Source organism: Vespa velutina, chromosome 1, assembly GCF_912470025.1.
Source record: "Vespa velutina chromosome 1, iVesVel2.1, whole genome shotgun sequence".
In the NCBI taxonomy this organism is placed as follows: Eukaryota; Metazoa; Arthropoda; class Insecta; order Hymenoptera; family Vespidae; genus Vespa; species Vespa velutina.
In genome coordinates, this window is record NC_062188.1 from 2,999,218 (window position 1) to 3,016,121 (window position 16,904).

At 31.2% G+C, this 16,904-nt stretch overlaps 1 protein-coding gene across 6 annotated transcripts in view; it reads right to left on the reverse strand.

The window, feature by feature from the left end:
- Nucleotides 1–16,904, reverse strand: part of LOC124956778 (RNA-binding protein fusilli) — a 32,453-nt gene that overhangs the window by 5,267 nt on the left and 10,282 nt on the right. For 2 of the 6 annotated variants that reach the window (XM_047513027.1, XM_047513019.1), the window contains 9 exons: nucleotides 15,159–15,353; nucleotides 14,385–14,613; nucleotides 9,274–9,363; nucleotides 5,653–5,707; nucleotides 5,453–5,563; nucleotides 4,757–5,027; nucleotides 4,446–4,661; nucleotides 4,129–4,362; nucleotides 3,572–4,067 (listed from right to left, as the gene is read on the reverse strand). In XM_047513027.1, coding sequence (XP_047368983.1) covers nucleotides 3,572–4,067; nucleotides 4,129–4,362; nucleotides 4,446–4,661; nucleotides 4,757–5,027; nucleotides 5,453–5,563; nucleotides 5,653–5,707; nucleotides 9,274–9,363; nucleotides 14,385–14,613; nucleotides 15,159–15,353 — 1,897 coding nt within the window. Of the gene's footprint in view, nucleotides 1–2,918; nucleotides 4,068–4,128; nucleotides 4,363–4,445; nucleotides 4,662–4,756; nucleotides 5,028–5,452; nucleotides 5,564–5,652; nucleotides 5,708–9,273; nucleotides 9,364–14,384; nucleotides 14,614–15,158; nucleotides 15,354–16,904 lie in introns of those variants that run through there. The other 4 variants (XM_047513061.1, XM_047513042.1, XM_047513051.1 and 1 more) reach the window with 4 other exon arrangements.

The window sequence follows — 16,904 nt, forward strand, 5'->3', positions numbered from 1 at the left end:
TCGTTCAAAGTACAAGATATGAAATTTTTTTTTCTTTCTTTTTTTTTTTTTTTTTTTTTTTTTTTTTTCTTCTAACGATACATAAGTATAAGAGAGAAAACGAGGATACAATTCTAGGAAAAGAAAAAAAAAAAAAAGAAAAAAAAAAATTAAAAATCCATGAAAATCCATAAAGGATTTTATCGATCGATCGTACGATAAACGTGTAGAACGTGTCTCAAATCGGACAACTCTAATCGACGCGCTCTCTCCAAAATGCACCCGTTTTCTAAAACGATGCGAGACGAAAGTGAGAAAAAAAAAGAAAAGAAAAAAATGTATATATATATATATATACACATATATAGACGAAAGATAAAAAGTTGAAAATAGAAATGAAAGTATTATTAAATTAAATTTCTCTCTACGTCTCGCAACGTTCCACTCCTTTATATATAATTAATGTAATATTAATGCTATGTAAAGCCGAATCAGGAAGCGCAATCCCGACTTTAAGCGTCGGCAGGCAATACCCGATTCTTGAATCTATGTTATTCGCAGTAACGTCGGACACGCGCGTCGTTTATTATTATATATATATATATATATATATATATATATATATATATATATATCATTGTTTTATATATATATATATGTGTATGTGTATATGTGTCTGTTGTAAGTACAATAAAGGAAGAAAATAATAACAATGACAACAACAATCAACGACGACGACGACGAAAATGGCGACGACGACAATGATAACAAAATTAATGATAAATATTTCACCATTTTTTTTTTTTACTGTTTCATTTTTGTTTCTTTTTTTTTTTTTTGCCGTAAATCACGCGAACGTCCGACGTTACCCAACGTACCAAAAGAAAAAAGAAAAAAAAAAAAAAGGAAAAAAAATACTACTCGATTCTATGTAATACACGCTACCGCATCCTGTCAAACAAAGATAGGCTTGTGGCTGAGATAATTGTAAGGACTACCACAGTAATTAAAACAAGTAATTAAAACAAAAAAAAATTATATATATATATATATATATATATATATCTAGACAAAAATTATTACTATTACTATTATTATTATTACTATTATTATTATTATTAATTATTATTATATCAAGAAGATAGTTACAAGGTGCTGGGGATGATTGATCGAAGATGGAATAATGTAAAAAAAAAAGAAGAAGAAAAAAAAAGAAAAAAAGAAAGAAAGAAAGAAAAAAAGAAATAAAAAAGAAAAAGACAAATGGAAGGACAACGACAACGAGGAAGAAAATTATGTAATTGTATTGTAAATCATTACGATTTGTAAAAAGAAAAAGGATTATAGGGAGATCGAAGAAGAGGGACAAGAAAAAGAAAAAAATTAGGCGGATCATGGATGTGGATAATCCGTTTCGAGGAAAGTGATATGAGAAGAACGAAGAGAAATATTAACAGGTACTTGTACGCACGTCCCTTCCACGGTATACGACATGCAGCAACCATTCCGTTAAATATACTCGCAGATTTGAAATTTCACGGGCTTATGATCCTATGTCTATATATATGTTCGCGCGATCGCATCTCTATCTCTATCTCTATCTCTATCTCTTTCTCTCTGTCTCTCTCTTTCTCTCTCTATCTTTTTTTCGATTTCTCTTGTATATTCTATAACATTTCTATTACATCCATAATTAACGGTACAAAAGAAGAATGGCAAGAAGGAATGAAATTTAAAATATTATCGGCGATAATAATTCGAAAAATAAAAAATTAAAAAAAAAAAAGAAAAAAAAAAAAAAAAAAAAAAAAAAAAAAAAAAAAAGGAAAGAAAAAAGAAAAGAAAAGAAAAGAGAAAACTAACGATTGAAAGCTATTCGTCGTTGGCAGTGAAATAGGCAATTATTCTGCTTTGTTGTTTCAGAATTTTTAGGAAAAAAAAAAAAAAAAAAAAAAAAAAAAAAAAAAAAAAAAAAAAACACGTTAGTCCTTTTTTTTTCTTTTGTCTTCTTTATTATACGTTCTGTGATTCGCCCGAAAAAATTTCGACTCGAATGGAGAACGATCGCGCGCAGTATTTTATACATTCGAAGGAATGTCGTGAGACGTGCACAAGATAGACAAATAGTTGAAAAAAATTAATGATTAACATTTCTGGAATGAGGACTTAATCTATATAACATTTGGATGGAATGTCCATACATTATAAAAACTAATAGAAATATTTCTAGCAAAATATATAAATTTATGTATATGTTTATATATAATCTATATTCATATATATATATATATATATATATATATATATATAAATAGATAGATATATATATATTTGTATATGCATCTCTACAAATAATCTGCACGCTTGTACATATACATACATGTATATATACGTACACGAAACGTATGTAGCGTGACGATCGTTAAGATTACGAGACGATTTTTACGAAGGACAAGTCTCGTATATAAACATATTTATAATTCTTCACTTTTTCTAAGGCACTTTCCTGCACGAACTTCGTCGCGAAATAACTTCGTCAACGTAGAAAACTAATTTTACGCGTCAATCGATTGACATAATTCCCCTCGTGACTCCGAGAATTTAAATCGTAATCGCGTACAATGCGGACAAAGAATCGAAACGATATTATCCTAAAATATACTACCTACATTAACAAAAATGGGACGATCGTTTGAGAAAGTCCGATTTGTGCGCTACCAATCAAAGGTTTTATGAATTTAAATTAAAACTATTTTTTTCTCATATACCCATAAGTACTACTGCTTATCACATTCTCGAATAAGTTTCATTTAGAAGCTTCGAAAGGCATTCGAATAGGTTCTAAATTAATGAATCATAAAAAATATTTTTTTTGCTGATTAAGATTATTAAGACGTAAAAGTGTAAATCGATCAAAAAGTGTGATATCTTTCTAAAAAAATAAAAAAAAAAAAAAAAAAAAAAAATGCCTACACATATGTATATATAGCTAGATAGCAAATCCATCCGAAAAACGCGAGATAGACCGACTTAGCTAAGATCTTCTCATTCGTTAGATAGGAAGGAATTGGAATAGCAAGGTAGGTGGAATGACAAGAAGTGTATGTATGTAGGTACATAGAGAGAGAAAATAGAAAAAAAAACCGCAGTCTGTAGGTGATATGCGAAAGAATAGTCAATTTCGCGTATCATATTTGAGGATAAAATTGTGCGGTATAGGGCAAGGCAGGAGCAGCAGTAGGCGCATGGGCATGAAAAGCTGCCGTTGGTGGGTGCCAAGCGGCACGCTTGGCTACCGTACCGGGTGTTTCGGTAGGAAAGGCACTTTCCCAGGTTCTTTTCAGGCCCATCAATGCAGCCGGATTAATAGGAGCAGTTTGCGCAACGATGGGTGTCAAGATGCCATGAGAGGTCGGTGCCCTTAATATTGGAATACGAGAGGGAACATTGAAGAGCAAGAACGGTGCGTGAGTGGGTTGTTGAGCATGAAGCGCAGCCGCAGCTGCGGCTGCTGCGGCTGCCGCTGGAGGTGTCATCGCGTACGCAGGAATTTGATGAGGTGGATTGGGCGCGGTAAGGGCCAAGGTCTTACTCGTCGCCGAGGAGGTAGGCGAGGCTGGAGTCGTCGAGGTGGGGGACGCGTTAGAGGCCAAGGCCATCAGCCAAAAGTCCTGATTCCTGATGGCCTGCACCTGCGCCTGCGCCTGAGCTTGAGCTTGAACCTGCGCTGCCTGTGCTTGCGCCTGTGCCTGTACGAGCGCCTGTATGTCCCAGAGGGGAGGCTGCGCCGTCGGTACCGGCATCGGTACCGGCGTCGCCGGACCCGAATGTGTCAGAGATGCGGGTGATTGAGTGCTCAACGTACCGGGAGATAGTAGAGCCTTCGTTGATGGCGGAGCTACTGCACCTGTCAATACCAGATTCATATCTTCGCCACTACATTGGAAGACTTCTATGTAACGTTGTTTCTTTCCGAAGATCATATACCGATGATGTCGTTGTGTCGCACAGGCGTGCGCCGAACTTTCGCTGTCCATCTGTATGAATGCTTCTCCGGATGGTTGACCCTGAAAGAACAAACGATTTTTCTTTATTACTTATTACCTCATTTATTGCCCTATACTCTATGTCCTATGACGTTTTTCTTACCTGTGCATTGTATACCATGTGAACGCCTTGGTAGACAATGTTTTTCGAGTGCTCTCCCATGAATTCAAGTATGTGCTCGACAAGTGCCTCATAGGGGAGCCCACGTAACCTCACACAGTCCTTACGCGTGCCTGATGTGATTATGTGTTGAGGAAGTAATTGAGAAAATTGCAATGGTGGAATAGGTGGTACTGGGAGAACGAACGGCTTTGGATCGATCGCCCTATTCAGAACCTATAGGTCACAATTTGAAAAAGTTGAATAAAAAGAAAATTTCATTCATTATATTACATATAATTCATTTCACAATTACAAACCTGTTGTACTTCCGCTGTTGTACTCCTAAATAGTTCAATGTACCGACTGCCAATGCAATCTCTGTGTTTACTTAATGCTTTCACAGCATCTTCCTCTTGTGCGAAAAGGACAAATGCATCTCCGGTTGCTCTACCGTCTGGTTTTTTGACAAATAATACACCGTCCTCACCATCCAACACATGACAAGGTTTTTGTCCAGATAAAAAGAAGTCGATCTTTGGAAAAAAAAACATATGTAGTTTTTTTTTTTTTCTTTTCAATGAATCACAATTTTATAACCTATTTACAAGATATAGAAGTTTGTTCGTACCACTTGTTTAGCAACGCAGTCATAAGGTAATCCTCTCATTCTAACGATAACCTGAGCCCCTCTTGAAAGGAAAGCATGTGCTTCGCTAGTAGTACCACCAGCAACCCCAACAAAATCTTCTCCAGAAGCTTTGTAAACCTCAATGTATCGTGGTCCCATGTGATGTTTATGCCTTTTCAATGCCATATCTCTGTGTTCCTTATTAACAAATCGTACTAAAGCTTCACCGTTGCGCCTACCCATAGGACTTAAACAAAGTGCTACGCCACCCCTAAAAATATAGAAATCCTCAATGTTATTCATCTTTCTTAAAAGCCTCGAGAACATTCTGTAAGCTTGTACTTTGACACATATTATTAATCATACTTATTTATACGATAAGCGATGATCTGTTTGATTATAAAGCATAAATCTATATGACCCACAGATAATGCTTATCATAGTGCTTGACCATGCTGATTAGGAAACAAAAATCATTGAGAAAAGATGCATGATATAAACAGTAGCTACATAAATGAACGATTTAACATTTATAAATATAAAATTACACAAAGCCTGACCAAATTACCTTCTTTAAGTGATTCCAAGTGGCTTGTATAAAAATATTTCAATAATTAGATAAGTAATCCATTGATATTATTGTTTATCATTAATAGGTAATTATAACCATAAAAGAACTAATATAATACTACTTACTTTGCAACATTCAGACCACGGAAAAATTTGGCAATATCTTGGTCGGAAGATTGCCAAGGAAGTCCTCGGGCTCTAACTACACAATCATTGTCTACTTCTTCATCCTTGGAACTATAAGTAATAAAATTGCAATTATAATTGTATTCTAATGACAATCATAACGTAAGTAAATCCTATCGATATAACTTTGAACTACTCACCATATGCCTGGTTCTAAAACTATGTTAACTATCTCCGGTGCTTGAAACACATGACCTGAAAAGAGAAAGAAAGAAAAAAAAAAAAAAAAAAAAAAAAAAAAACGAAAGTAATCATTAGTAAGCTGTAAACAAATTTCTGAGATAACTCCCTTATTTAATCATCATTTCTTTGTATGGCTGTAAAAAATAAAAAAAAAAAAAAAAAAAAAAGAAAGAAAGAAAAGAAAAAGAAAAGAAAAAAGAACGTGTTGGAAAAAATTCTGAGTAACCTCGAGATAGTGCCTCGACAGAAGGAAAATGTATTTCTCTTCCATTGTGACGATAATAAGTTTCGATTAAAAAAAAAAAAAAATATTACAGTACTCCCTGAGGATTCTTTAGAAGGATATAATTCTTTCGAAATCATTGAAACCCATTACTTTTTGAAATCGAAAATATTTCTTACCGATACAATCGTACTGTATGTGCAACGTGACACGTTTGACTTAACAAATTTATTTGTAAACGTTAACAATTTCCTAATTCGTATGTTGGTCGTTCTGTTTGTATTGTATATATATTACGTGCGATACGGACTTTTACTTTTAAACAAAACGCCTACTGTAACGTTTGAACGTATTTAAAAGTAGTTCCATCGTTTCGCGGTCCAATTACGATCTTTTTTTTTTTGCTTGTGGATCGTGCTTAAGAAGAAAGAGAGAAAGAGAAAAAGAGAGAAATAGAGAGAGAGAGAGAGAGAGAGAGAGAGAAAGAAAGAAAGAAAAAAAAAAAACAAGAAGAGAAGTGTGCACGGACCGAAGTTTGGACGTGACTGGAAAAGGATCGACGCATGCGCGCCACGCGATATCATTAGGCCACTTTTAAAATGGTGGCATATCAAAGAGAACATCGAGAAACATTTAATAAACAATGTAAACAATTATTCAATTTGTCGTATAAAGTCACGTACGATGCAATGCAAATGCATTTTTATTTTTTTTTTTTTTTTTTTTTTTTTTTTTTTTCTTTTTTTTTTTTTTTTTTTTTTTTTTTTTTTTTTTTTTTTTTTTTTTTTTTTCGACGTCAAAAATACAAATCAAAATCGTATTAACACTTTATCACTTTTGAAAGAACATTTATCAAGTCCAAGCATCATTTCTCCTTCTTTCAAACTTCCTATATTATAATAGAAGATAAATATTCTTTTCTTTCTTTTTAATTTTGATGAAAATAAAAAAAAAAAGATAAAAAAAAAAAAGAACAAAAATAAAAACTACTAAAACGATGCGATATTCAGTTTTTTTTTCTTTCTTTTTTTTCCTTTTTAAACTTCTTTCTTCGTAATATAAAAAAAAATATAGGAAACAATAAAAAAAAAAAAAAAAAAAAAAAAAAAAAAAAAAAAAAAAAAAAAAATAAAAAGAAAAATACATTTGTCAGTGTCCTTCGATAAGACGAAGAAACGTGTCCAGCGTTTTTTCTATGCTTCCTTAGTCGTAATATTATATGCTTCGCTTTGTCTCTTATTTCTCGTACTTGAGCATAAAGTGCTTATTCGATTTGTCGCTTCGACGAAACTACTTCGTATTTCTTCCAAGGAGCGGTCGTGCCATGAGAATTGAATCGACTCATTTCATATGTGTACATATACCTTTATCAATTGTCACGATTCGTTTTTCATTGAGTTTCTATTTACTATATAAACATATATATATATATATATATATATATATATATATATATATATATATACATATGTATATATATAAACATACACACACATTTGTGTATTTACTTATTACATATGGTAAATAAAAGTATGTATATAATATATGATAAGTAGTAATAAGAAATACATATATAATATAGACGTAGTATCGTTATATATATATATCACATACATCATTATATATGTATATCATGTGTACATATATCATATATATATATATAATATGCGATTATACATAATAAATATAAGTATATATAATATATACGTACGTAATTGTCTTGTACGTTTCGGTGGTAACTTAGTAAACAAATTTTTTTTTTTTTTTTTTTTTTAAATAGATAACAGAAAATAATATTTTTTCAAAGAACGTATTGAAAATTTATTCAAGAGAGACAACGTCTTCATTCTCTTTCTTTTCCTTTTGAAATGTTTGTAAGTTGGCTTCGTAATACAATTCTTTAATATTTATGATCGTGAATACCAATTTGTTCATACAATTCAAAACCCTTCCATTAAAAATATGAAAAATGTATTTTTGCTGGTTGGTTATCACTGGGCGATAAGAAATATAGCCACCATACACTTATACACACATCGCTACGATACTCTGTATATATATATACATGTATGCATGGTCTATGTATATATGTATGTATGTGCATATGTGCTATATAACGAATAGACGATATGAGCGTATAGACTCATCTTATAATCATTTTATCCTCTCCCCACGACATTATTTATATTTGATACATGCGTCTTTTCTAATTAGACAAAATCTTTATTGATATTAAATAAATATTTTTAATAAATATATTTTTTTTTTATCTATATAAATATCATATCATAATATTGTAATTATCAATAATTAAATAATTATTTGGACTTTCAGTATAATGTCGAAAAAAAAAAAATTATTTGAAATTTTTTAATTATTTATCCCGACGACTATTTAAATATATATACATATATATATATATATATATAAATTATTTTTTTTATATATAATATTAATAATGTTAATTATGATCATCGTTAAAAAATATTATTACAATCGAACGAATTCAATTTTTGGAAGGGGTTTTATCACATTCAGTGTTAATCTTAAACATGTCTGTTATGGTCAAGGTTCGCTAGTATTGTTTACAGATATGTCTATAAAGAAGATCATACGAATGTATGAGTTGCGATAGTCGATTTTAAAAAGTCTACTTGGAAAATATCATACGAGAGAAAGGAAGAAAAAAAAAGAAAAAGAAAAAGAAAAGATAAAATAGAAATTTTTATGAAAGCGTTTAAAAGTAATTGATATGAGTTTTTTAGATTTAGGAGTTCTCTCTCTCTCTCTCTCTCTCTCTCACTCACTCTCTCCCTCTATTTTTTCTTTCTTATCTTTTTTTTTCAAACGTGTTTCTTCGCAAATCACGACGATAATATCCTTTCATTGTGTTAAGGAACACAGAAAGACAGAGAGACAAAAAGATGACTCTTAGATCAAAGTCAAAGAACTAAAAATCCATTGAGATAAATGAGAGGAATCTGCGATATTTATAATGGCTTTTATCTTTCTACAGGGTGGATCAAAAGTTTCTAAATGATTTTTTCAAAATCAATTAGATACTCTTTCTCAAGACTTGTGAATTAATTCTTTCTTTTTCTTTTGTTTTTTTTTTTGTCTTCTTCCTTCCAGATTGTCACAAACTATGTCGGTCTTACAATTCGAAAAAAAAAAAGAAAATTGGCCTGCATGTTAAGCTTGTAACAAATTAGAAAAAAGAAAAAAAGAAAAAGAAAAGAAAAATGGAAATTCTAAATAGTCTCGAAAACGAATAATTGATTTTCAAAATCAATTGGGAATCTTTGATTAACTTAAATACTTTCGTCCCGTCCTAGAATTATAATCTTTTCCTTACCATCCTTGATCATCCTCTGTATAACGCTAATCATGTCCTGTATTTCTTTCACGTGAAAATCATTGTCTGTATCGGGCGGTAGTCCAAAATCTGATTATCTATTGTCAAGGATAAATATATTTCAAAGACTTTGATTTACCGTTTCAAAATAAATAACACGCGTTATACGAAACATATAGAATCGTATCAAATTATTATCTCTATTATGAGATTAATAATCATAATAATAAATTGTAATAATCATGATTTTCATCTAAAACGAACAATCTTGCTTATCGATCGTCATAGTTAATGAAAATAATTATATCTGTACTAAGGACATTTAAAAATTATCTATAGCTAAAAATAATATTAAAAGGCGTATGTAAAAATTAATTAACCGTTATAATAATATCTAATAATTATCTATCTAATAATAACATTAAAGAGAAAAGTATATGTATCAAATAATGTTCTAACCATATTTAATAATTATATATCTGATGATAATATTAAAAAAAGAGAGAGAGAGAAACATATATATATAAGAAAGTTAAATTATTACCTTTTTTAATAATATCTAATGATTACCTATCTAATAATAACATTAGAGAGTAAGAGAAAAAGAGAGAGAGAGAGAGAGAGGCATATGTATGAAAAAAATAAATAATTGCCCATTTTGATAATACCTAATAATTATTTACCTAATAATAATATTAAAGAGAGAAACATATGTATTAAATAATGTTCTAACAATATCTACAAATATCTAATAATTATCCGCTAATAATAATGTCAAACAGAAAAACATGTGTATTATATGATGCTCTAATAATTTCTAATAATTATCCATCTCAATACTAATAATAATAATAATAATAATAATAATAATAATAATAATAATAATAATAATAATAATGATGACGATGATGATGATGATGATAATCATCGAGAACGAACGATTTTGTTTATCGATCAACATCCTAAAGATCAATACAATTTCTTTTTATCTTCTTTTTTTTTTTTTTCTTAAGTCCTCGTAAAATCCTCTTGAAAGAATCGATGGAGAATCATTTTAAATGAATACACGATTATTGAATATTGTTAAAAGAAAAGGAAACCGTAAGAAGAAGCGCTTTTATGCGCATAATAATATATCTCGATCGGTCGTCAAGCCGTCGAACCAATATCTTCACCGGGTTGACCTTTAAACCGTGTTCCGCAGGCGATAAGGCCGATTGGTCAGCTAAAGCTTTCTTAAGTCACTTGCCTTCTAAACTGGAAGAACATACGATTCGACTTGTCTTCTCTCTCTCTCTCTCTCTCTCTCTCTCTCTCTCTCTCTCTCTCTCTCTCTCTCTCTCTCTCTCTCTATCTCCTATCTTCTTTATTTTTATTTTTTCATTGTGCTACGTAATTAGTTTTCAACTAAATTAATTCCCAAAAAGCTAACTTTCTGCTATAACATATTTCAATAGGGGACACATATATACATCCATACATACATACACACACATACACAAACACACATATATAAGCTGTCATATGCAAAGAATTCAAAGAGAGATAATTTTTTCTCCCTCTTTCCGACTCTCTCTTTTTCCCTCTATTTCAATAAAAACACCTCGTAAATTATTATTTAATTTGAAGGAAGACGTAACAACGTGTGTCCATGAGACTTCACTTTTTACAAATACGACTTTAAAATTAGGCATTGGCTTTAACAAAAAAAAGAAAAAAAAAGGAAAAAAGAGGAAAGAAAAAAAAGATAAAAGTGAGAAAGAGAAAGAGAGAGAGAGAGAGAGAGAGAGAGAGAGAGAGAGAGAGAGAGAGAGAGAGAGAGAGAGAGAGAGAGAGAGACAGAAAGAGATTCGACGAAACTCTTATCGTTCCTTTAAGATTTCTGATGTAAACGTTAAGATTTTAAATCATTATTATTATTATTATTACTATTACTATTATTATTATTATTATATATATATATCGTAATGAGCCCAATTGTGCATTCGCTTTTGGAGATTTTATCTCACCGATAAAAATCTAACGTGAGATTTTTTTCTCTCCCTTTCTTTCCCTCACTCTACCTACCCACCCATCCCCCACCTAACGCCGACCCAGCGAAACTCCAAGAGATATAAAAAAAAAAAGAAAAAAAAAAAACGCGCGTGTAATCTCGACTCGTAGTGACGATGCCGAGGTGTATTTCTCATTAAAAAAAAATTTGATGAGTACGATTGTACGATCAAAAAAAAAAAAAAAATAAGAAAAAAAAAGAAACGAAAAAAAAAACAAAAAAATAAAAAAGGAAAAGAAAAAGCAAAAGAAAAAAAGAAAGAAAGAAAGAAAGAAAAACGAATGGAACAAAACAATCTCTCGAAGGAAAAATACAAATGACAAATCCGTTTTACTTAAGGCGCCGTCGAAACGGTCTCAACATATAAGTATACCAATCGATATATACTTATAGACACAAACATATATATATATATATATGTACATACATACATTCATATATGTATGTATATCTACATATATATATATATACATATCTATACGTATGTGTATATATATATATATATATGTTCAGTCGCCACAGGTGGTTTTGTTTTATTAGCGTTCAGTTGATACAACACGACGCGGTGGATCCAAAGAGAGAAAAAGAGATAGAGAGAGAGAGAGAGAGAGTGAGAGAGAGAGAAAGAGAGAGAGGGGGAAAGATAGATAGATATACATATATATATAGAGAGAGAGAGAGAGAGAGAGTGAGAAGGCAAGCAAAGAAGGCGGTAAGCCATTGTGGCCGGCTCGAGTTTATGTCGAGGACGGTTCGAGATTAAGACTCGAGGAACTCGGGTGAATGCCTCTCTCTCTCTCTCTTTCTCTCTCTTCTCTCTGTCTCTCTCTTTATTTATTTCTTTCTTTCTCTCACTCTTTCTTTTTTCTTATTACGTGAGAATATTCCCGTTTTTCAAAGTAAGAAAGTACTCAACTCTTCATGGCATTACCACCTCTTTATCGTCTAATGTGCGTTCGTTGGTATGATAAAGGAAAAAAAAAAAAAAAAAAAAAAAAAAAAAAAAGGAAAAATAAAAAGAAAATGAAAAAAAAAAAAAGAAAAGAAAAAAAGAAAATATAAAAACGTATAATATACGGTAAGGCTCTAAGGTCGTACTCGGTGTACTGATAATAATATTCGTGTAAAGGTAATTCTTTTTCTTTTTTTTTTTTCTTTTTTTTTTTTTTTTCGTTTACGCGACATACTGAATGTCGACGAAATATTACGATATCCGAGGACGAACGACGTACCCGATATTATTTTATTATCCTTGACAATGTTGAAACTCGTTTCAACTTGTGCGGCGCTTATTAAATTAAAAAATATTATTGCTACGCGAATAGGATTTATAAATAAATATTTATGAGGATTTAACGAGATTTATAAGGATCTATCGATATTAACTAATCCGATAATAAATCTCAAATCCTCTTCTTCACCCTCGCGGTCTTAAATATTCGTTACTACTTTCGTTAGACTGTTAAATTAAAAAGAAATCATTTATTATTTGCGACGAAAGTGAAATGATCAATTTTATTATGGATTTGAATTCGCCAGGTCAGTTGGAATACTTTCAAGAGATTTTTCTAATGGAATTTAATTACGCCTAATTAAAATAGATTAATATTCTTTGATAAGAGAATAATCAAAAAAAAAAAAGAAAAAGAAAAAAAAAAAAGGAAGAGAAAAATATTATACGTCACGGGGATGATGAATATTGTGAGACATCATTATCGGCTTTATAGTCGAAAAACAATAAACGTCAGCGTACCTGGGTAAACTTAAATCGGATGAGGAGGCATTAAAGTCACGCTGATAAGAGAGAACCTTTTGTTTCACTTTTATATTGATACACTACTATAAGAGTATAAAGGTTCGACGATGAAGGTGACTCAAGTGGTGGTGTGATGTGGTGGTGGTGGTAGTGGTGTAGTGGTGGTGGTAATGATGGTAGTGGTGGTGGTGGTCGTATTACAGCACTTTAAATGTGTTCTTTTTCCTTTTGCTTTTTTCTCTTTTTTTGTTCTATTTTTTTTTCTTTTCTTTTCTTTTCTTATTTTTTTTTTTTTTTTTTGTATTTTATCGTAATAACCGAACAAGTTAACCGTCGTGATTCCTTCCTTACGTTATTATTGGTGACACGAAATAAAAATCCCTCTTACGATTTTATTACAACAAAAGGAGGCCACGATTACGCGATACGGGCATTCTACGACTGCGGACTACTGCTTGCTTGCTTGCTAACCAACCAGCCAGCCAGCCTGCCAGCCAGCTTTCCTTCCTTTGCTTACTTGCTTACTTCGTTCCTTAAGATTCAACTTCTGTCGCGCCGCCTGACGGCAGTGCGTCTCGAAAATCTTATTTCGACCTCTTCCGCGCCGCCTAACGGCAATCACTTCAATAATTATATACTTTAATATATTCCCAACATCAATTCATTTAACGTTTTTCCTTCGATGCGCCTATCAAAGTGCTCAAATATTAATTTGGTATATAATCGCCTTTTTTTTGTTTTATTAAAAATGTCACTCCCATGTTCTCCTCCTCACCCTTTCAACAATCTCCTTGCAATCTTATTGTTTTTTCTTTTTTTTTTCTTTCTTCTTTCCATTACATCAATGTCTATTATCTTAAGTCAAATAACTACTAATCAACTTTTTATCCTTGACTCAATGGACTTCACGTGTACTTAACTAGCCATTGAATAATTTAAATTGCTCCAACCTGACCTACACTTCACAATGCCACTTATATTAAACGCCACCTGCTGGCAAATATTTCATCGATAAAAGTAACATACACCTGCGAGAGAGAGAGAGAGAGAGAGAGAGAGAGAGAGAGAGAGAGAAACTTTCATCCTCGTAATGTGTTAAACACGGATTACTTTTACAATTTCAAATGTTGACTAAAAAATCCATCCTACTTTCTAAACTCCTACTTAATGATCGACAACATAATTTCTAAAGTACTTTAACTATCGTTAATGAGCGTTAATCATTCAGTTTTATAAATAGAATATTTAGAAAGTAATGGCAATCGGATACTAATATAATGTAGATGTTCAATCAAAGGATACATTGTAACATTTCTTGTATTCCAAGTGTTGCCAATTCGCCGTGGGATGAGTAACACCCAACAAATTCTTTACGAAGATCGTGAAAGACATTGTAATGGGTTGGCAGTTCGATATCCTTGTTGCAAGCTTCAGGATGCAAACATTGCCTCATCGGTGATTGTCCGTCAACAACGAATCGAGGATCACCTCCACCGGTCACACAAGACATCGATGACCACCATCCTTCGAACTTGAAACAGAAAGATCAAATATAATTAACTATAGGTTTCTAAGAAATTTTGAAGTTTTTTTTTTCTTTTTTTTTTTTTTTTTTTTTTTTAATTATTACTAGATCTTTAAATTATTCATTTATTTTTTATCGTTCATGTTATTAGTCAATTAACTTCACAATGGATTCTATTCCAAAATTGTTTGCCTGAACGAGCTAATCGATCTTTGATCTTTATCAAAATTTGTTTTCTAAAACAATTTTTTATTAATATATAAAAGAGAAAGAGAAAGAGAGAAAGGGAGGAAAAATATTATATTTAAAAGTGTATAAATTGTTTGTTAATATTTTCATTAATACATGTACACGATGATGTATGTAATATAATAAATACTTTTTAATAGGAACATTGATTAAATCAAATTTATATTGAGTAAATTAGAATTATAATGTAAGATTGTATTTTTATAATGACTTATATTTTTAATTATATATTCGTCTATTCGTTTGACTAATAAATAAATTAGATTAACGTGAGAATTTAATGTAAATAAATTAAAATTTACCTGTTCTATAGCTTGCTCTAAAGGAATTCCGAGTTCTCGAAGGGTACGTTCAGTCAAGGCTGGAGCATGTGCTAACGCTGACTCGCTAATGATTCCGCTACTTCCGGCGACTGCTGGATTGTCACTACCGCTTCCCGGTGTACAACCATCGTCCATTACCATTGGACGAACTATATATTGTTGTCTGCCCAATACCTAAAACAAAATCAATTATTCATTTGAAAGTTATTTGCTTCTTCTTCTTTTCTTTCTTTTTCTTTTTCTTTTTTCTTTTTTTTTTTTTTTTTTTTAATTAGTTTCTTGTTTCATTTGTTTTTTATTTCCTACTTTTTTTTATTTCTATTCTTCTTCAGAATTTCGATTGTTCCAACTTGTTATCAATTTTATATCATATCACTTTTATACCTGATGAATTAATTTTACGTAATGTCATTATCTTTTGTATCATACGAAGAAGTAAATATCTTGGGTGCATGATAAAAAAACGTTATCATTATGTTGTCGTAACGAAAATAATCGATCAACGTGATGTTGAACTTGTTAATAATAATTGTTCTTTCTAAAGATCTTCTTAAATATCACGAATGCACTTTAATCGTAGAACTTTTGATATTATTTGATGATAATAATAATAATAATAATAATAATAATAATAATAATAATAATAATAACAACAATAATAACAATAATAACAATAACAACAACAACAACAACAACAACAACAACAACAACAATAATAATAATAATAATAATAATAATAATAATAATAATAATAATAATAATAATAATAAAAGTTATCTCGCTCAAATGATATTTTATATTCCTTGTTAACGCTCGCCGAAATGAAAGGTATGCACGAATGAAACGGAATGCATGCGTGAGTTAAAAACTCGCTCCAACGAGATGTCTATCACCGGTGTTTATGTGGTTGCATCTCGTAGGAGTTAATTGTACGGCATATTGTATACACTTACATTTAATCAAGTAGTACAATATTTGCGTTATCATCTTATAAATTTCTTTTGTTTTACAAATCATTTCAATTTCGATCGGCCCGCATTTTATCTGTTTATTTTTATATGGGCATGTGTACATATACGCTTTTGTCCACATACACGTAAATACTAAATGCTCGATTTTGTGAACGTTGCACCTGCAAGAAGTATGTCATGCGGGTTATCGATTTTTCTTTTACAAAGAAACGAATAACTTTCGCATGGCTATCGAAAATTTCTTCTTTTATTTTCTTTCATTTTTCTTCGTTTTATTTTTTCTTTTTTCCTTTTCGTTTTTTCTTTTTTACCTCCCCTCCTCCCTCACCCACACCCCACTCCTTTTTAATTCAATTAATACCCATAAAAAGAAAAAAAATCATATTAGGTATTCGAAAATGTATGCATGATTTTTGCCGGAGAAATAAATCATCGCGGGAGAATAAATTCGCACGCGATAATTTAGGTATAAACTGTTGTGGGAAATATACCTACAGATTATCAAGAGTAATTAACCGTTCCATCGTTAGTAACTAACTCTATGACGCTAATTGCAGCTCGTAAAGATTGTTCTCCGATAATTCGAGTTTAACGAACACTTTCGGCTATTTCATTATTATTTTCTTTCTTAATTACGATCGTTGTCTTCTTCTTCTTCTTCTTCGTCTTCTTCTTCTTCTTCTTCTTCTTCTTCTTCTTCTTCTTCTTCTTCTTCTATTTCTTCATATTCTTCTTCCTCTCCGTTGTATCTATT